At 41.8% G+C, this 21,665-nt stretch overlaps 1 protein-coding gene across 2 annotated transcripts in view; it reads left to right on the top strand.

Annotated features, from left to right (window-relative positions):
• The window catches only part of FBN2 (fibrillin 2), a 140,752-nt gene that overhangs the window by 49,918 nt on the left and 69,169 nt on the right, over positions 1 to 21,665 (top strand). The window contains exons 8-19 of one of the 2 annotated variants that reach the window (XM_082191530.1): positions 2,921 to 3,046; positions 4,508 to 4,660; positions 6,214 to 6,447; positions 6,687 to 6,824; positions 10,612 to 10,731; positions 11,691 to 11,816; positions 12,946 to 13,068; positions 13,385 to 13,507; positions 15,559 to 15,711; positions 17,307 to 17,360; positions 18,075 to 18,200; positions 19,039 to 19,164. In XM_082191530.1, coding sequence (XP_082047656.1) covers positions 2,921 to 3,046; positions 4,508 to 4,660; positions 6,214 to 6,447; positions 6,687 to 6,824; positions 10,612 to 10,731; positions 11,691 to 11,816; positions 12,946 to 13,068; positions 13,385 to 13,507; positions 15,559 to 15,711; positions 17,307 to 17,360; positions 18,075 to 18,200; positions 19,039 to 19,164 — 1,602 coding nt within the window. Of the gene's footprint in view, positions 1 to 2,920; positions 3,047 to 4,507; positions 4,661 to 6,213; positions 6,448 to 6,686; positions 6,825 to 8,522; positions 8,546 to 10,611; positions 10,732 to 11,690; positions 11,817 to 12,945; positions 13,069 to 13,384; positions 13,508 to 15,558; positions 15,712 to 17,306; positions 17,361 to 18,074; positions 18,201 to 19,038; positions 19,165 to 21,665 lie in introns of those variants that run through there. The other variant, XM_082191531.1, reaches the window with a different exon arrangement.

The following is a 21,665-nucleotide window of genomic DNA, read 5'->3' as shown; positions in this document are numbered from 1 at the left end:
TCTGAGGGGTGATGTAGCACATAACACCTTGTAGGCAATGATTTGCTTTGTGGAATTATGTGTAGAGTGACAATCTAAGAGTTGTGGCCCTGTGCAGAATGAAAGTAAGAATGAGCAATTCCCCCTACTTCAGAACAAAAGCAAAACATTTGTTCTGAAATGGTTTAGTCACCCCTATGAGGTTATAACTTACAAACTATATTATATACTTCCCTTTCTGTGTGTTTGGCATCAGAATGACACAGTGCAACACAATGCAACATGGAATGATCCTGCTGTGAAACATACTCTTGTCAGGAAGATTATGTGTATGAGATGCTCTCGGGAATTAATCCCCTGTTTAAGGTCCAGAAATAATCCGCCCCTGCTCCCCACTTTCTATGAGAAGCTCACAAATTCTACTATACAAACTGCCTTTTCTTCTCACTACATTCGCTAATACAGGGATCTGCTTGGTGACTGTAACATAGGAAAAAAACCTTGATGTAGAGATCTGAATTGCAGTGAAAGTGAATGTACTCTTTTCATTTCTAGCCTAGGGTATATTAGCAGACATTTGTCTGATCCTGGTGGAAATAAAGGGATACATTTTATACCCTCTTGTGGTCACTTTGGAGTAATTCATTCTTGGGGTACATGCTTATTAGAACAAGCAGACTTAAATATAAACGTACTTTTTCCTGACACACATTACACCGTGTATGATCCTCCACATGTTCAGTAATGGCAAGTGTTTTCTGTTGTGTAGTGAAATTTAACTCCAGTTGTCATTACTGAGCATGCTGTATTGCATTTGAGCATGCTCGGTAACATTATATATACAATTGTGGCAGGTGTGATACATTGGCACAGGGAACTTAAGGAAGTCCAATATTTACTAGCGCAGACCATATGCTAAACAAATCAGGTGCTGTAGTTAGAGCACAGTATAAATATTTGTATTCATAATACACATCAAAAATGGTTTACAACAAACATATGTTTATGCAATAAAAAGCACATACAAATTTAAAACCAGAGATCAGCTTTTATAGGTAGATATTTTCTTAATTGCCTGCATAAGTATGATGGCATAGATAAGTTTCCAGAGGCCATTTAAATACAGTGGTACCCCGCAAGACGAACGCCTCACGAGACAAAAAACTCGCAAAATGAAAGGTTTTTTCGTTTTCGAGTTGCCTCGCAAGACGAATTTCCCTATGGGCTTGATTCGCAAAACGAAGCTTGCCCCAGGGACAGCGGGTCTTCTCTTTTGAAGCAAGGGGCGGCGGGGAGAAGCGATCTTCTCCCCGCAGCCCCAGGTCCGGGGACAGCGGGAAGCGCTTCCCGCTGCCCCCGGACCTCTTTTGAAGCAAGGGGCTGTGGGGAGATCGCTTCTCCCGGTGCTCCGAAGCCAGGCGGGGGGGGGGGGGGGCGGGAACACCTGCCCCCGCCAACTGGCTTCGGAACAGGGCTCCGAAGCCGGGCAGGGGGGCGGGAACACCTGCCCCCGCCAACCGGCTTCGAACAGTGCTCCGAAGCCGGGCGGGGGGGTGGGAACACCTGCCCCCACCGCCCGGCTTCGGAACGGTGCTCCGAAGCAGGGCGGGGGGCGGGAACACCTGCCCCCACCAACTGGCTTCGGAACAGTGCTCCGAAGCCGGGCGGGGGGGGGAGGGAACACCTGCCCCCACCGCCCGGCTTCGGAACGCTGCTCCGAAGCCAGGCGGGGGGGGGGGGGCGGGAACACCTGCCCCTGCCAACCGGCTTCAGAACGGTGATCCGAAGCCGGGCGGGGGGGCGGGAACACCTTCTGAAGGCGGGCGGGGGGCGAAAGTCTTTGCTCCCCCCTGCCTGCCTGTCCCGGAGGGCTTTTGAAGGCAGGCGGGGGGGAGCAAAGACTTTCGCCCCCCGCCCGCCTTCAGAAGAGGTCCAGGACCTCTTCTGAAGGCTGGCTGGGGGCAAAAGTCTTTGTCCCCCCTGCCTGCCTTCCCAGGGGCTTTTAAATCGCCACGGACAGCGCAGAAGTCCTCCGCTGTCCCGGGGCGATTTTAAAATGCCGCCCACCAGCATTTTAAGATCGCCCGGACAGCGGAGAAGTCCTCCGCTGTCCCGGGGTTTTTTAAAATGCTGGGGGTGGGAAGAAAAGCCCTTGTCCCCCCCCAGCCTTCAGAAGAGGTCCGGGGACAGACTGTCCCCGGACCTGGTCTGAAGGCGGTTTCCCTAGGAACGCATTAATTGATTTTCAATGCATTCCTATGGGAAACCGTGCATCGCAAGACGAAAAACTCGCAAGACGAAGAGACTTGCGGAACGAATTAATTTCGTCTTGCGAGGCACCACTGTATTAAAAGAGACAGCACCTGTTGCATCTGTTGGCAGAGCATTCCACACTAAAGGCTTGATGATGCTAAAGGTTTGGGTTCTTGTTGCCGTCAGGTGAGCCTTGACAGTCGGTGAGGAGCAGCGGCAACTAACAAGGTTCCTGCAGGTTAATTCAGGAAATGAGCTGGGATATAAATGTTTAGGAACCTGGGGTACCTGAACCTAAGTTGTGCCACAAATGCCAGGGGGCTGAGGAGTATTCAGCCAGTACTACTCTCTGAATGCAACCCTAAATATTAGAGTGGAAGCACCATAATACTGTGCCTCTGATACCCATCCCATTAAGTGAGTCCAAGAGGCTACCATGGTCTTTTGGCATCAAAAGCTGCTGAGAGATCAAGCAGAAGTAACAGGGTTGCGCTCCCCCATCTCTCATGATAAGGTCAGAGCAATCAAGGCTGATTTAGTTCCGAAATCAGGACTGAACACAGATTGTAGTAGATCTAGCTAATCAATCTCATCCAGGAACTGCTGCATATAGGAATCAGTCTCATCCAGGAACTCCTAAGGAAGAAAAAAGATTTTAAAAGTGTTCTTCATCTGCTTATGTTTCCAGATATTAATGAGTGCAGCCTCATTCCAGGAATATGTGATGCTGGTGAATGTTCCAACACTGTGGGAAGTTATTTTTGCCTCTGTCCACGTGGTTTTGTGACATCGACAGATGGCTCTCATTGCATTGGTAAGTATATTATTTTATGGATCCTTTGGGTGGTCTTGAAGCTCACTGCTGACCAGCTCCAACCTACTATTCCTTGGACATATTCATTAAAGTTTCTAGTCTATGATCTTAACTTTCTCGTCTTCGGCCATCATACAACACTGGTCACATCCCACAATCTCCCTATTTGTAGAGGAAGGAGCTGTGATTCTTGCATGCACTGACCATTAAAATAAATAAATGGAGGTGTGTTTGCAAAAAAGATTCTGGGACCTTCTGGTGAAGGGTGGATAAGAAATACAACAATAACAGCAATAATTTTATTCAGTTTGATTATAGTCTACTTCCATGGTTTAGGATTGTGTCATTTCCAAACTATATGTACTTCAACTTTAATTGTGATGTTTGGAAAACAAGACACGAGGAAACTAATATTATATTATTTACGTAATCCAGCCTCTAATGAACTTGAAGGGGAAACTCCGATAGATTTCTTATTAAGATTAATTTGATTCTTCTTTAATATTGTAAAGTTTGTCTTGGATTGGTGTCTATAACCACAAAGTCAATATTTGAAAGATACTCCTATGAAGCTAGAATACATCAACAGAAAAGATTGCTATTTCTCTCACGCCCCATGAGGAAAAGTGGTCAAGAAGATGTATTTATTTCTGTGCTTGTATGTCAACAGGCAATGCCTAAAAGCTTCTGACATCTGGTAGTTAGTTGGGGAGAAAAGCAAATACTTTTATTTCTCTTGAGTTTCTAGTTAATGCATGTGTTACTTTAAACCACCAGAGGGCACTGTTTGTTTAGCAATCTAGCCTGTAATTGTAGCCCGTCTGTCTAAGTCGAATCCACCTTTTAGAGGTTGAGTTAATTTGGTTTATTGTTTTCTCCCAACTTGTTGAGACAAGATGTCTGTTATTTTCTCTCTCATCTCCATTCATCCTGTAAATATTTCCTACATGAATATAGCCTTTGAACTCCAGAAACTATAAGTGGTAATTCCAAAAGGTACCTAAGCTGTGCAAGGTCTGCTAACAGCAAGGAATGCTACCTTCCAGTTTATCTCTGCCTTACAGCAAGAATGCAGGAGTTTTATGGCCTTTTAGGCTGCATGGTTGTCATTTGTCAACTGTAGCAGCCAGTTGTAGATGGGCTCTCTGCACAGAAGTGACAACCATAAACCGCATTGCATAATGTGTTCTACTTCACTGATAATATTTACATTTGTTTACCCAAATTGTTGAAATCGGGCATAGGCAAACCCGGCCCTCCAGATGTTTTTGGGACTACAACTCCCATCATCCCTGACCATTTGTCCTGTTAGCTAGGGATGATGGGAGTTGTAGTCCCAAAACACCCGGAGGGCCGAGTTTGCCTATGCCTGGTTTAAATGCTTTCCTAGGGTTAAGAAAATGTTTTAAAATACTTTATATAAACAGTCCGTTAGTAATTTTTCTCATTATCCATATTCAGATCAAAGAGCAGGTACATGTTTCTCCAGTCTGGTGAATGGTCGCTGCGCACAAGAACTTCCTGGCAGATTTACCAAAATGCAATGCTGCTGTGAATCTGGACGTTGTTGGGCACTTGGATCTGTACCGGAAATGTGTCCTGTTAGAGGTTCTGGTGAGTGCTTTTATATGCCCAGTTTTAGTTAGGATCACTGGAATAATATTGTACCAATTTTGAAAATATAATTGCATTTTGCTTCAAAAGTACATGAAGGTCCCAGCTTGCACTTCTCTCTGATCAGTTACTGTTAAGGGACAGCCTCTTTCTATTACTATTGAAAATACTTCTTTAAAGCCGTGATTATTTAAAGCAATCATAGCTCATTTCGATATAGAGAAATAACGACTCCTTGTACTGCATATTTTTAACTGTTATATTAAATTGAACTGGAAGGATACAAGGCACCCATATTTCATTTTATTTCTCCAAATAACCTGGGAGGAAGAGGTTTGAATAGAGAAACATTCAAATTTGCAGAAAACATCTGAAATAAAACCGAAATCCTCCAGGAAAATGCATTCGCTTAAAAGAGCTGTCTTTTTAACATAAGAAAATGCTAGTTTTCTATGTTTATATTTATTATCTGCCTTGCTGTATTGAAGTCTCTCCTGGTCCAAATGCCTGATGTCTTTGTGACCTGCTTTTACCTCCCTCAAATCAGAGTTCCCTTTGAACTTTTTTTGGTCTTGCTAATCCCAACACATACCACCTGCATTCCATAGTGATCTGGCTCCATATCACTCATATCCTCATCCTTACTTTATTCCCTTTACAATCCCTAAATGTTTTCTAAACAATCTTAATGTAAATAATATTCCGCCTATTCCAAACAATAAAATAACTTGGATAGATATATTCTCTTGGAGTTGGCTGAGGTTTTGTGTATTATTCTAAATGACTGTTCCCAGCTGTCTCCAGTGCTTGCTTAGCAAATTAATGTGACTGAACTAGGAGACAGTGGTTAGTGATGGCGGCCAATTCCATATTTACTCACATGAGTACACATTTGGAGATGGCTGTGAACATTTACATGAATACAAACAGTATAATCTAAAACTGTACAGAAATCATGGTTTATCTTGATAAGTTACGCCCTTTCCAGAAGCAAATTTCGTATCGGTGCAAGACGTATATTTTTCTTTCTGTCAGCCTTGGGGGACTTAAAACAAGGAAGAAGAAAGAATATACTCTATTTTTGAGCTGCTGAATAGTTGACAATAGAGTCTGTCATGATAGCTCTTGGAGTAACCTTGCAAAAATTAGCTGTGCCCAAAGCTAATTGAGGTGGCAAAATCTCTAATAAGTAATACAGTGGTACCTCGGGTTACATATGCTTCAGGTTACATACGCTTCAGGTTACAGACTCCGCTAACCCAGAAATATTACCTCAGGTTAAGAACTTTGCTTCAGGATGAGAACAGAAATCGTGCTCCGGCGGCGCGGCGGCAGCAGGAGGCCCCATTAGCTAAAGTGGTGCTTCAGGTTAAGAACAGTTTCAGGTTAAGAACGGACCTCCGGAATGAATTAAGTCCTTAACCCGAGGTACCACTGTAGTATGTTTTTAAGTGATTATCTTATTTTCCAAAATAGATGAACTGGTGTATGTTCCTACCTCCTTGTGAAAAGATGAGATATTAATGCTTCTGTGTTGTTTTTCATTTTCTTAGATGAATATCGCAGGCTGTGCATAGATGGCATTCCTGTCGTCGGGGGTTCCAGACCTGGTGGTACAGGAGGAAATGGGTTCTTTCCTGGAGGAAATGGAAATGGCTATGGCCCAGGAGGAACAGGATTCATCCCCCTTCCTGGAGGAAACGGGTTTTCCCCAGGTGTGGGTGGGGCTGGAGTAGGGACTGGTGGCCAAGGTTCCACAGGAAATGGCCCCATCATTACAGGGCTGAGTAAGTTGCCATATTTGACTGTTTTTCCAAGCAGTGGATAATTGGTGTGTGTGTGTGTGTGTGTGTGTGTGTGTGTGTGTATAGAGAGAGTTGAGAGAAAGAGTGAGTATCCCCTACCACTGTCAATACTGCTGATTGCAAGTTAAAATAAATATACTATGGAAAATAAAGTCATTTGATCATCTGGACCTAACTTTAATGTTGTAATAGGACTTGGATCTGTTTTTTCCTCCCCTTAGCAATACTCAATCAAACAATAGATATTTGTAAGCACCATCCAAATCTTTGTTTAAATGGACGCTGCATCCCAACGATTTCCAGTTATCGATGCGAATGCAATATGGGGTATAAGCAAGATGCAAATGGAGACTGTATTGGTGAGTGCAACTTCCGATTTCACCTGCTTTTCATCCGATCTGTAAGCATCTTTAAAATGCCTCTTCTACAGAGATACTGAAATATGTCTTCTATAAAGCTGCTGAAATATTAAAAGGCCCCCGATGTGCTCTTGAGAGTTTATTGCAGTGAAATGTAGATTAATGTGATAACTATGAAGAATTATATTGTCACTTATTTTTACCATATTGATATAAAACTTATAAACACTTATGTACACTGATGCAAATGGTTACTAGTTTTCTTCTACTTTCTACAAAATGTATCGAGCATCTTGCATGGTTGGACTGCACACACAAAAAATGGCCAATAGTTTAAGCAGTCTCTGCTCTCCAGCCCTTCCTCTGGTCAGATTGGCAGCTTACCAAGGCCGCTCTTGGTTGAGAGAAACTATTGAGGGAAGTAACAAGGAACTCTGTGTAATGTCTAGATGATCAAACGAGCTACTAATAAGAGAACACTTTTCTGGAGGTTTAGCAATCTAATATTAGGGATGCTGTATCACATGGCAGTACTTCCTGAATTATTAGAACATACTTGGAAGCAACAGTTTAAAGATGCTACTTAGTATGTTCTAGCTGTTTAGCAACCACCTCCACAGTTCTAACAATGTATGTATTAATCTGTAAGGCTATTCACTGGGATATTAGCTTTCAAGTAACTGGACTGCCCAGTGAAACAAAATAAACTACTAAGTGCTTTGTAATGAACTCCCACAATAGCTAGGGCACTAAAGAGAGCAGCTGGGACATTTAGAGAGCTGGAAAATGTTCAAAGGAAAACCATTTGAGCAATAATAGGGTACTTTGAGAGGTACAGTGAGCAGATGAGAGAAAAGCCAAAATAGCACTAAGTAGACAATGTGTTCTCATGTGGGGGGCATTTGCTAGGAGATTCTGTTTCTTCAGAAAGGTTTCCAACAAAAAGTAAGAGTTTTACTCTTGTCAGGCAGTTCCTTATTGAAAAGCCATTGTACATTTATCTTTCCTCCCTTCCACCACCAGCAGTAATATGGGAGTTTACTAAATTTAAACGAGTTGATCTGAATAGAAATATTCCCCATAGACATGAATTTAGTGAAAAAAGCGAACTGCTGGCTGCGTTTAAAAGATTTGCTTATCACACAGAGTACATGTATTTGCATAGGACATAAAGTAAATATATGTTCTGTAAACTTAGCATTTTCTTTCCAAAGAAACCATGCCGAGGCGGAAGGAGTGTTATGTTTGTTGTTTATAAATATCTTCCACCCATGAATATATTAACAGTTCAGTACAGTCCATTCCTTTAAGAAGTTCTTTTATTTTCATATGAAGTTAACAGACAGGATATAACAGGCAACACATTCATGAGGACCTGTGGCCTAGTTGAAATAATATCAATAGCACTTTAATTTTTGGGCTTTGTTCTGATGAAATTATTGGCATTATGTGCTTGCTGAGGGCGGAAACAAATAATCCAGCGACAGATTGGCTTGCTGTGCATGAGTGCAAAATGTTTTTACTTAGAAAAATAATCAAATTCTACAGGGAAGTTTGTGGGGGAGGAGGAATCCCCAAGTTACTGTGTACAATTCAGACAGAAAATTATAAAAGTCAGTGCTGAATGGCTGCTACATTTGATTATTTTAATAAATCCTGTTCTCTTCATATTGCTTCATGTTTATGGCTTTGCTGCAGTTTTCTCAACTACATGCTCAAAAGTAAGTGGGGTGTGAAATTAAGCTGGGGGTTTTGCATGAGAAATGGGGAATTGGTCTATAGTATTAGATAGAATATTGTCATAATCTGCCAGGTTAGATTTCTGATGTTTATATCGTACTTTTCACTGGTGTGGGCAAATAACTTGGAATCCTCTTTATATGTGATTTCATTTACATTGAGTAAAAATTTATTAGCAGCTTGATGTGCAGACTCTTGCACAAGGTCTTCAGGGGAGAGAAAAGAGAGGCAGCGACCATTTTAGGCATGTCCAATATGTGTGCGGCTGTACACATGCGCATCACACTGAACCCAGAACAGAAAATGATGATTTTTAAATGGTGTTTCAAATATACACATTTTCACATAAACAAGATTCCTTGGAATATAACCCCTACGTAAGTTGGGAGTTGGAAGTGCAACATGGTAGACAAGTTTGGAGAGTTTTTGTACAAAGCCTGCAAAGAGAAGCCCCGTTTCCATGCTTGCTTTGGGAACACACATGTGAAGCTGATTCTGTATCCTGAGAGTTGTCCCCACTGAAACTGTGAGTGATGGGTTGGGGGATAGTCTTGTGCTGAAGGGAACAGCTTCCCTCTGCAGCCTCTAGTTCCACTCCTACTGGAGGACAGGCTACCAATTGCTCATTACAGCCGGCTCAGAAAACCAGTGCTTTAGCCAAACTAACAGGAGCTCACTGTAAAGTTTCCAGAAAGGAACAACAGAGCTAAAACTTAAGGACTTAACCCAGAAAAAGAAAGGCAAAAGAAGCATCACATTTTGTACGCAACAAGAGTTTGAAAGCGATCCCAGGAAGAAAGGACAGGCTGAAGGAAAAAGACAATGAGCAGAATGGGAATGCTCTGACAAGAAACTATTGCCTTTTCACCACAGAGATGAAAATCACAAGTGGTTCAGAATGTATAGTTAGCTTCATAGAGTCCCAGAAGCTCCTACAACGTAGGTGAAATGGAAATGGGTTTCTTAAACTGTTGTCCATTTTACCTCTGTAATAAGGAAGTTTATCCTACATAGATGGGGACGGGGGCTTTTTCATTTCATCACTGCTCATTACAGTATTCACACAGTTCTCCCACTTTAAGGAAGACATTGTGCATGATCTACCGTATTTTTCGCTCTATAACACGCACCCGACCATAACACGCACGTAGTTTTTAGAGGAGGAAAAGCCGTAGGCATGCCACCCGTAGGCATTCCCTCCATAACACGCACAGACATTTCCCCTTACTTTTTAGGAGGAAAAAAGTGAGTGTTATGGTGCAAAAAATACGGTAATTGCTGCTGCAAAAAGTAGGAAGGAAGGAAGCTAACTCACTGTTATGCTCACTATTATGCCATGTGAAAATCTGTGCCATAAACAGCTGCTAAACCTCTTCCCAGGTGTATGCTCAGGCTGTTAACTAAAACACTTTATTCAAAATCATAAATACAAATGGTTGTTGATTTAAGGAAATGCCCATAAACAGAAACAAGGGGTCGCATTATATGCAGTAAGTAATAGGTTCACGTGGTTGCTTTTCTGTAGTTAAGCTACATTTGGCAGCCTCCTCCATGTGAAGAGCATGTCTTGTGAGTGCATTTGACTGCTGTGATGCTATGTGTTTGTCAATCCTGATACTTTGTTTTTCCGCATGATCCAAGTGTGTTGAAACCTATCCTAAAATCAGCAGCCAGGCACATCTCCAAAACACAGAAAGGCAAATTAACGATGGAGAAACAATAACTCTGTGATTCAGTCCTAGTAATCTAGTGACAAGTGTATATTTATATTTCTTCATTGCTTTATTTTCTTTCTCTACCTAGCTTTTATTTTTTTATTTAAGAAGCATGAGATGCTGCATATTTTGGAAAACAGACTGAGTGGGCTGTATTAGGTAATGACTGTATACTGAGAATCAGGGTGCAAGTAATTTTTTTTAGAATAGTGTGTTGAATCAGTTTCTGCTGAAGAAAGTGAAATTTATTTCTCTGTTCAGAAATTGTACTTTTTTGGAGCTTTTTTGTATAACTCGTGAAATCTGATTGTCTTCTTTTCTGCTATCAACAGATGTTGATGAGTGCATATCAAATCCATGCACTAATGGAGACTGTGTGAACACACCTGGCTCTTATTATTGCAAATGCCATACAGGTTTCCAGAGAACACCTACAAAACAGGCTTGCATTGGTAAGAAGGCCAATACTTCTGCAATTACTCGTGCTTATATTTGACCTGAGTTTGATCTCCCACCCCCCTTAGATTATCAATACGATTTTGAATCGCCTTTTCAGCAAACGGTGACAGTGATTTAGTATTTACAAACCCTACACAAATCTGGAATGGGAGTCCGTAAAATGGTTGGATGGTGCCCTGTACGCCTCCTTCTGGCGCCTGCTGCAGCCAGGCTGGTGCCAAATGTATTGCTGTACGTTCCTTTGGACCATATCAGTGAGACTGACAGGGAGGTCTTGTCATTTGGGCCAGCCCAGGACCTCCATACACACTGTCCGGGCTTGTGCCCGGAGTTCAGTGCTACTAACACAGCAAAAACAATGTGGGAAGTAGCAGTTATGAGTCACCAGTCTCTGCAGCCACAGCAGGCGCTGTGATTCTTCAGTGGTTCATCTTTCCCCCAGAGGAACACACTATTGTCTCTCGAGACAGACGGATGCTAACAAAAAGAAAGAAAAGAAGTGTTATTACAGGAGCAGATTTTGTCAAATCTGCTTGCATTTGAAAAATCAAGTGATTGTGGACAGATAAAATACTTGATATTTGGTATATATTAAAGCTATAGGGTTGCTTCCTGGTCACTGACCGTATTAAAGATATTTGAAGCTATAGGGTTCACATCTCAAATGTACAGGACACAATCTAGCTAAATTTAGCTATGTGAGTTCCATTGCACTAAGTCGTGGGACAGTGGTGGTGTCAAGTCTGGATCTGTAAACAGAATTCAAACATACTGACAAACTGCTTCATGTTTGCTTTCCAACAGCAAAATTGAAAAATATGATTTTCATTAAGTAAGGGGTATGTAAACCTGAGGTTTGGCCCAGTGGTCTGAAGCAGTTTGTTGTTTTCTCCTTGAAACTAGTTGATAATTATATTGTTATTATTCTCTGTTTTCCCCCCACCCCTCTCAGATCTTGATGAATGTATCCAGAACGGTGTGCTTTGTAAAAACGGCCGATGTGTGAACACTGATGGAAGTTTCCAATGCATTTGCAATGCTGGGTTTGAACTAACTACTGATGGGAAAAACTGTGTTGGTATGAGATAACTTGTTTCATTTGTTTGTTCACTTTTAATGCTAATAAAACGTGCAAATTTCCATGCTGTCCTGCCATATGGCACAGAATAAAGTATATTCATAGGTTAAACATCAACAATTTATATACTGAGACTATACTGTGGGCTTGCTAAAATTTCAGCTACCATTTCAGGGTTTTTTTATAATAACAAATTCAATTTTAACATAACTTTATTATTTATTTAGCCTTTGCCAGTTAATTACAAAATAGGTTGACATGTAGTACACTCTGGTTCATATTGAAAAAAGCTATTGCAGTTATCCTTCTGAAATTTGGCTGGATTCATGCCCTCAGAAGGATTTGCACCCCCCCCTTTTTTTTTAAAAAAAGCAAATTTTAAGGTGCACAACACAAAAGCCCCAAGCCTCATTTGCCTGTAATTTGGTAGGCTTTACCTATCCTGCAGGGGCAGCTATTTCTGGATTTTTTAATCCTTTTTTTATTTAAGGAACAAAAGTTGCAGGCATTTTTTATTTATCAGTGGTGAATGGAGATAAAATAAAGCAGACTGTTGGGCCAATAATAAATCATGGGGCCATGCCCTTGCTCTTTGTTTCCCCCCCTCTTCTCCTTCCATGTGTCTGACCAGTGTTTAGATTCTGGCTATTTAAAACCAGTTTTCTGAGACGCCTGAACTTTTGAACTGAATTTAAATGTTGTTTGCAAACCAGGATATGAAACCAGGTTCAGATTCCGACTTTAAATTCTGATTTAAGCAGCACTGCCATGCTTTATATGTGGGGCCGCCTTTGATGGTGGTTGGGATGCTTCAATTAATACAGAATGCACTGGCCATAATTTTTAGCACCCTGAGAAAATGCTAAGAGGATGTGCACTGTGAATGCCCATCATGTCCACTTGTTTAAAGTGGATGAACTGAAGTTTTCACTTTCCAGTTGGACCGCTCACTTAAGGTATAGCCAAGTTTGGCACAAAATGATTAAAATAAAGATTTGCCATTTATTTTGTGTGATTTCACCCATTTGTTTTTTTGGTAGAAAGATTCTCATTAAATGAGACAAATCTTGAAAGAGATCTTGAGTAGTTTCTTCAAGGATTAAATATATCTACTAATTCGTTTTTCTAGATCATGACGAATGCACAACTACCAACATGTGTTTGAATGGCATGTGTATAAATGAGGATGGGAGTTTCAAATGCATCTGCAAACCGGGCTTTGTCTTGGCTCCTAATGGACGCTACTGTACTGGTATGTAAGACACCATATTATGGCAATCTTGACTCTATACACACACAAACAGAGAGAGAGAGAGAACTATGGTTGTTTCTTTCCTACTTATTTCACTTGTACTGACATAGGAAAAGTTTCCACTGAATTGTGCCAGTGTTGAGGTTTGTGCCCTTTGATCAAATTTTGCCCTGAGCTTATTCATTGTTTATTTAATCCACATATGAATCTTCGGTGGAAGCAGTTGGTGAATGACATTAGAAGGCCGCAATTACACAATTTTATAAGAAAATCGTGGTTTCATTTACTAATCAGTAAAACATACATTTTCCTCCAGATATTGATGAGTGCCATCAACCAGGGATCTGCATGAATGGTCACTGCATTAACACCGAGGGCTCATTTCGTTGCGATTGTCCGCCAGGCCTAGCTGTGGGAGTTGATGGTCGTGTTTGTGTAGGTAAGAGACACTTTTACAGTTTAATGTGATAAAGTTTAAACAAATATGGGTGAGAGCCAATTGTGGCGGCTGCTAGTACAACAGTCATTCTGCCAGTGAGGTCCCCATTGTAGTGCAACAGCTGGACCCAGTGGGTAGCTTGGGCTAGCAGAAGTGTTGCACAACACTAGAATATCATATACCATTCAGCATTACGGCCACTGGGGCCCTGTGGCTGGGACTGCATTGCTCTTTCGTCTCCTGAATGTTGTGTATCTTTTCTGCTTACCAAAAGAGAGGGGCAAGGCAGCAGGAGTTTGGCACAGTGCAGGTTGTGTATTGGAGCCAACCACTGCTGCTCCTGGGGTATGTGTGTGTGCATGTCCATGTCCATGTGCACGTGCTGTTACTTGACTTCCACTTGTGCTAGCACTTCTGCCATGAAAATAGCTTTTGCAGAAATGCCTACTTTCCCGCTGCTTGTGTTTACAAAGATGAACTGCACCATGTGTTCTAAAGCCTATTTTGTCACATACTTGAAACAGCACGTTGTAGTTTCATAGTCCGTTTAGTCTTCTAAATACAGTGGTACCTCTGGATGCGAACGGGATCTATTCTGGAGCCCCGTTCGCATCCTGAGTAGAGCGTAACCCACGACTGCACATGCGCGGGTCGCAATTCGCCGCTTCCGCGCATGCCCGTGACGTCATTTTGAACGTCTGTGCATGCGCGAACTGCGGAACACGGAAGTAATATGCTCCATTACTTCTGGGTCACCGCAGAGCGCAACCCGAAAATACTTAACCTGAAGCTACTTCAACCCAAGGTATGACTATATAAATAAACACTGCCTAATGAATTAGTAGTATACACTATAGTTTTTCATCTTCTCCTCTGTTCTCTACTACCCACTCTTTAATAAATGCAAATTGTTCATTGGCAGTCTGGAATAAATCAATGAAAATGAGAATGTTTAGGTTTGGCATTGTGCTTATGATACTGAAGCTGTGTAATTCCAGAGCCAGACCCAAAGGGCTAAATTCAAAGTTGGCACAAATAACCTGTTCAATTCTTAAAATAATCCCAAAGATATATGGGGATTTCCCCACCCCCACCTCTCAATTTGCCATAGATTTGTTGATGCTGGGGAAATTTGCCTTGCTGAAAGTACAAGTTTCAGGGCAGAAACTAAAACCTACTAAGCCCTGGCCCTGCACTAGCAATAATGTCTGTAGTCCAGGGTGTTTAATTCTTTTTTGGAATACACAATGCTGGTGCTTAAAAGAATCTAACTCGCTATTAGTTGTTAGACTATTTCTTCACTAGAGGCAAAATCAGGAATCATTTAGGAAATTCAGTTCCCCAACAAGATGATATAATTACTCTAGACATGCAGTAATGGGAAGAAATCTTAAATAGCGCATAATAAAAAAAATCTTACTCATTCTTGTCCCTCTGAACAGAATTTCATAGTGTGCGTCTACTGTTAACAAATCTACTGTAAATTCTCTTTGGCTTCAAAACCCTTCTTGTTGGCTAAGCTGCAGGATCTTTTGAATGATCTAAGTGATGTAGGCAGAAACTGTAGGCAGCTGAAAAGTGTTTATAGTCTGAGAATTGGCGTATTTTATTAAACATTCTGCTTAGGGCTTTTAGTAGTGCTGACAAGCAGGTTAAATATTTAACAGACTGTATGAAAAGAAAATTTCATTAAGACTGCCGTACTATACACACGTATTCAGTAGACATGTATAGAATTGCAATGTAAATAATCTTAAATCATACATGCATTCATACAAACTCAAAAGTAACCTGCAGGAAATAAAGTTAAGTAAGACATATTAGAAATAACTTTGGGCATGAACGGAATATTCAGATACAGATATAAGCCTATGTTGGATGTCAACATTTGGTCGGTATTAGACTTTGTAGAAGCCAAATTTTGTATTCAGTATTAATTAATGAATTGCAGATGTAAAGGTTTTGGGTTCATTTTTTATGTGAAGAGTATTTCTTCATACCATTTCCAGTTGTAAGACAACTCACCTATTGTTCTGCCCGACTCCTCTTAGATACGCATATGCGCAGCACATGCTATGGTGGGATCAAAAAGGGAATATGTGTCCGACCTTTTCCTGGAGCAGTGACAAAATCTGAATGTTGCTGTGCCAATCTGGACTATGGGTTTGGAGAGCCTTGCCACCCATGCCCTGCCAAGAACTCGGGTAAAGTTGTGTTCTTCTTTTGATTACTGTGAAAAATGTATATTGCCCATGAAAACAGGGGAATAGTAGTAGTAGTCAGTCTGCTAGCTTCAGCTGGCAAGACAGCTGCAACCGTTTCTAGACCAGGATAGCCTGATAATAGTCACCCATGCACTGGTGATCCCTTGAGGTTGTTCTGGTAGCTGCAGCTGATGCAAAATGTGGTGTCTCGGCCGCTCCCTGGAGCAGGATATTGGCAGCATGTTATGTTACCCTGCTGTTGGGATGTGGGTGGCACTGTGCATTAAACCACAGAGTCTGGGACTTGCCGATCAGAAGGTCGGCAGTTCAAATCCCTGTGATGGGGTGAGCTCCCGTTGTTCGGTCCCTGCTCCTGCCAACCTAGCAGTTCAAAAGCACGTCAAAGTGCAAGTAGATAAATAGGTACCGCTCTGGCGGGAAGGTAAACGGTGTTTCCGTGCACTGCTCTGGTTCACCAGAAGCGGCTTAGTCATGCTGACCACATGACCTGGAAGCTGTATGCCAGCTCCCTTGGCCTATAAAGCGAGGTGAGCGCCGCAACCCCAGAGTCGGCCATGACTGGACCTAATGGTCAGGGGTCCCTTTACCCTTTACCTTTACCCTGCTGTTAAAAGAATTGCACAGACTGCCAATTAGCTACTGGGCTAAGTTCAAGGTGCTGGTTTTGTGTATAAAGTCATATACAGATGGGAACCAGGATACCCAAAATATAATCTCACCAATAGATCACTGCACCCTGCAAATTAGGGTGGATACTATTTAGCAGTAGCTCTGTTCTGTACAATGTAGTAATCAGGCTTTCAGTGTTGTGGCATTTACTTTGAAAACTAGACAGGTGTTGTCTCAGTTGTCATTTTCATGCCTGCTGAAGACCTTTGTCCAATGAGCCTTTTAGGTAGAGATCTTTCCCACTTTACATCTGTATTGGAATTGTTTTAAAGATGTTTTCTTTGTTTTATCACTTGTCGGCTGCCGATAGAAAAACCCTTACAGTACTTGCAAATGTTTTCGTTGTTGTTATTTTGAAATCTTTTTTATTGGTTTTTATGAAAACAAGTTTAAAGTAATTTTTTAAAGAAAAAACCTTTAATATATCAATTCATGAGGTTCCCTGGATCTTGTGACCCCCCCCCCAATCCGTCCCCTACATGGGTCCTTATAATAATTTTTCTAAAACCACATATCCGTACATTCTCCACAGTTTTCATTTCTCTAAATTGTCCATATCTTTCGTTTCTTGACAAGTGGTTTTTAAAGTCCAGCTAACGTTTTTATCTGTTTGCAATGGTCTCCTGAGTAAGTTATGAATTTTTCCCATTCTTTTTTTAAAAGTCTTTATCATCTTGGTTCCTGAGTCTCCCGGTCAGTTTTGCCATTTCAGCATAGTCCACCAGACTGGACTGGCTTGCCATTCTTCCCTAGTTGGGACTGTTATTTCCTTCCACAGTGCTTGCTAATGTTAATTAACATCCAATTTGAATCGGCAGTAGTTGAGGTAACATGGTATTAAAACATAGTAATACTTAACCTACTTTTCTTACGTTTTTCTACCTTTTTTGTTTCCATATGAGAAGCTGAGTTCCGTGGTCTGTGTAGCAGTGGCGTGGGAATTACAGTGGATGGAAGAGGTAATGCTCCGTAACATTTTACAGGTGTGACCTATAAAAAAAAGAGAAGGAAATGGAAATAAATAAATAAATCATGTGCATGAAATCAGATAAACGGACAAAAAGATTTTGTTCCTCAACATCCCACATGCTGTTGTTTTAGGTACGGGGCACCATATTTTTTTAAAAGTGAACCAGACTCTGAGGAACGGCTAAGCTGTTTTCCCACTGGAACCAATGGCAAAATTCTCTCTTGCTGCAGCAGAAGCATGGAATGTATTTATACATGTTCTCTTGGCAGTAGCATATACATAGTATTTTAATAAAATGAAAGAACTTTCATTCCTTAAAACTGTGCATATACTCCAAGCAGTTCCCAAGCAGCTTCAGGCTGCAGTCCTATAATAAGGAGATATTATTTAAAATATTTTAGCTCAGCACTAATCTCAAAGCAGGTTGCCATATTTAAAGCAACCACACTGAAAAACTAGTAAAAATACTAATGGACATGAAAATACAGCAGCAGATTAATATTCCTTTATTGTCTGGGCAAAACAGACCAATGTTATATTTTGTCTGCTGATGTTTAATTCTGGTTTAATTTATGCAACTTCAGTATGGTTGGTTTCACTTTTTACTAAATGGTTTTGCTGTAGAAAGTTAGTACCGTGTATTGTTTGTCATTTAAAATATTAACTTCCTACATTAATAACCTTAATTATTTTATTATTGCAGATATTAACGAATGTGCTTTAGATCCTGACATTTGCTCCAATGGGGTTTGCGAAAACCTGCGTGGCAGCTATCGGTGTAATTGTAACAGCGGATATGAATCGGATATTTCAGGAAGAAATTGTGTTGGTATGTTATCTGAACTGTATTCATGCGATTTCTGCTGTGGCTGCCTATGATTCTGACAGCAGCAGGAATAGTGCTTGAAAGCTAAGTATTGTGGCCACTGCCTTTCCTGCACAATAGAGGGAGTCTTGGGTGCCTCAAACGAGAAAGAACCTTCCTGGTCTTCTGTTCTGCTAATTGAAGAGCTCTTTTATATCTTTCACTAGAGTTTTGTGTGGGGAAAGTGAAACCAAAGAAAGAATTGCCCTTTTTCTTGCACAGCCTTTTGTGCAAAAGGAGCATGCTAGCTCTTATATAGAGCTGGATGAATTCTTTCACTGTTGCTCAGTGGGTGCAATGGGACCACTTTCTAGCAGGTGGGTCACTGTTGCTTAATAGGAGAGGAAGGGGAGAGAAGCAGAGAAGTTGGTACATCGCAAACATACAGTACTGGCAGAGCTAAACTGGCAATTTGCACAGTGCATTTGCACACCAAACTCTGTATACTACTTCACCCCTCTCCCTTCCAGTAAGCAAAACCAGCCTTCCTGCCAGGAAGCTCCTCCATACCAATTGAACCGCTTCTGCTTCTGCTTATAGAAGCCAGGGCTTTTTATCAGCAGGAACTCACAGGAACTCAGTTCTGGCACCTCTCAGGTAGGCGCCATTGCCATTCTAAGAGAACAACGAGGGAGGTGTTCATGGTGAATTCCAGCACTTCTTTATTCTAGAAGAGTATCACTGATGGAAGCATTTGTGGAATAGTGCTAATGTTAATTTTCCTTCTGCTATTGTGAGTGGGAAGGGGCAACACCATTCGTGTCGTACATACTAATAGGTACAATCAACTTTTCCTTTCCAGACATCGATGAATGTCTAGTGAACAGATTGCTATGTGACAATGGCTTGTGTCGAAATACCCCTGGAAGCTACAGCTGCTCATGCCCAAAGGGGTATATATTCAGCAGTGAAACTGACACGTGTGAAGGTAAGATTTCAGCAGCGAAAAGTATGGATGTAGTCCTGAGTTCATAACTTGTTTAGTCGTTTAGTTGTGTCCGACTCTTTGTGACCCCATGGACCAGAGCACGCCAGGCACTCCTGTCTTCCACTGCCTCCTGAAGTTTGGTCAAACTCATGTTCGTAGCTTCAAGAACACTGTCCCACCATCTCATCCTCTGTCGTCCCCTTCTCCTTGTGCCCTCAATCATTCCCAACATCAGGGTCTTTTCCAGGGAGTTTTCTCTTCTCATGAGGTGGCCAAAGTATTGGAGCCTCAGCTTCAGGATCTGTCCTTCCAGTGAGCACTCAGAGCTGATTTCCTTCAGATAGGTTTGATATTCTTGCAGTCCATAGTTCATAACTATTTATCTCATAAAACTAATTAAGAATTTAAAGAAAGTCATTGGTTATAAGCCTGAGTTACCACAGTCTGTCGTCTTACCTAATGCAAGGTACCAAAGCTTCATTTCTTCCATTTTTTAGTTCCTGTTTTAAATTATTTTTAAGCTTGGAAACTGGTCAAATAGGCTATAACTACTTTTTGTTACTTATGAATTCATTTCCTGAATATGAATATCTTCCACATCTCATTAAGCTACATTAAGTTGCACCAGCACAGAGCAGCTAAGCAGCCGTTTGTTCTTCAGAGACACCTGCAGAGAATTCCTTTGGGCCACAATCTATAGAATAGTTGCAGTTTGCTGCATCTTCCCAAGTAGACTGAATGACTGGAGGTCTCATTGCTGCCGAATGAATACTAAACTTGGAATGGGCCCTTTGTTACCACTACTCCTGTGCATATTATTTTGATGATGAAAAGCTAGAATGGGCCACTAAGACAGCAATTTCCCAGGCAGCATTGTTGCTAGGGCTGAACTTTAGTTAACGCCAACCTAGCCCCAAGTCATCATCTGGGTAAGCAAGCAGATGCCGAGGACTGTTCAGCTTTCATGGTCACTGTAGCATCCTGTGTCGCTTCTTATTTTTTAATTATAGTCAGGGGGTGCTCTGTTGAGCATATACATGAGTGTTTCCCAAACTTGGGTCTCCAGATGTTTTTGGACTACAATTCCCATCACCCCTAACCACTTGCTAGCTAGGGATGATGGGAGTTGTAGTCCCAAAACAGCTGGAGACCCAAGTTTGGGAAACACTGATGTACATGGTTACAGGTGGGCATTTATCCTAGGTAAATGTATTAAGCATCAGGACAGGAGGATAAAACTCAAATTTTATTCCTGTCGTGTTGGCTCCATGATTTAAAACGCAAAGCTGCGCTTACTCAAGAGTATTTTTATTTATTTTTTTAATCAACGTTTTTAGTTAGGTTTCTGCACCCTCCCGGTCTAACACAGGGTTGTCCAACACATCACGGGTGGACTGCATGCAGCCCTTGGCAACATTTGATACCACAGCCCTCCCCGCAGCCCTCACACTTCCTTTCCAAAGCTGGGTAAGAAGGTGCTGGGCTTTGGAAAGGAGGCATGAACAACCTTGACAGAGTCCAGAGTCCTCTTGTTTCCTTTGCAAAGCCTAGTTAGCGCTTTCCCAGCTTTGGGAAGGAGGTAGGAGGGCTCTGGGACCCTGCCAGAGCTTTGCGCCTTGCTTAGCTGGCTTTGGGAAGGCAGCGCAAGGGCGGGAGGGATATTAAATTTTGGTTCCCCACCCCACCGCATGACAAGGCAGTGTGTGGCCCGCAGATTCCATCTTGAAGTACTCTTGCGGCCCACTTGGTATGAAAAGTTGGACCGCCCTGGTCTAACATATCATGCATGTAGAACTGGTTGCAAAGCACACGGAGTGGGGGTGGCTGGGGAGAAAACAGAAATGTTACTTATGTGCCATTTAAAGAGCCCCCATTATTGGTAATGTCATTCAGTTCAGGGTCTAAAGTTACTAGGCTACACCACTGATCCAAAAGCCCATAGGATACAGTGGAGCTTCCTCTCCATGAACAGAGAGGGAGATCCATGGGGTAGGGAAGAAAGTCCACCATTGTAGGCCGCCTATTGCAGACGCAGAAAGCTTGACCATACATGGTTCTTTGCTGTTGGTGCTGCAGTCTGATTGGTCCTAGAACAATAGGATTCAGAATGCAGCAGTCTGATTGGTCCTAGAACAATGCAGCAGTATGATTGGTCTGCAGGAGCCACCCAATCCAGCTGCAGGTGGAAGTGAATCCGCAACCTGATTGGCCTACAGGAGAATCCTGGCATTAGCTAATCACGTGTGGTCCATTGTATAAATAATGTATATAAAGCAGATATTTTGGGAGAACATTCATTCCTCACTACTATGAGCTGAATAAAGAGCATGAAATCCACACTCAACTCCGAATATATTTCACAGTGGTAACAGTGAAAAGGGTTGTTCCAGGAACTTGAATTTGCTCAATCCAGACCCTTCTATTCTCTATCCCCATGACTCCCACCTCCTGGATGGGGATAAAAGTATGCAAGTCCTGCAGCTGGCTTACTGATTTTTCTC

The sequence above is a fragment of the Podarcis vaucheri genome (assembly GCF_965113315.1).
Source record: "Podarcis vaucheri genome assembly, chromosome: 11".
Taxonomy (NCBI): domain Eukaryota; kingdom Metazoa; phylum Chordata; class Lepidosauria; order Squamata; family Lacertidae; genus Podarcis; species Podarcis vaucheri.
The sequence above is the reverse complement of the archived record's forward strand: the minus strand, read 5'-3'. Positions and strand labels throughout refer to the sequence as shown.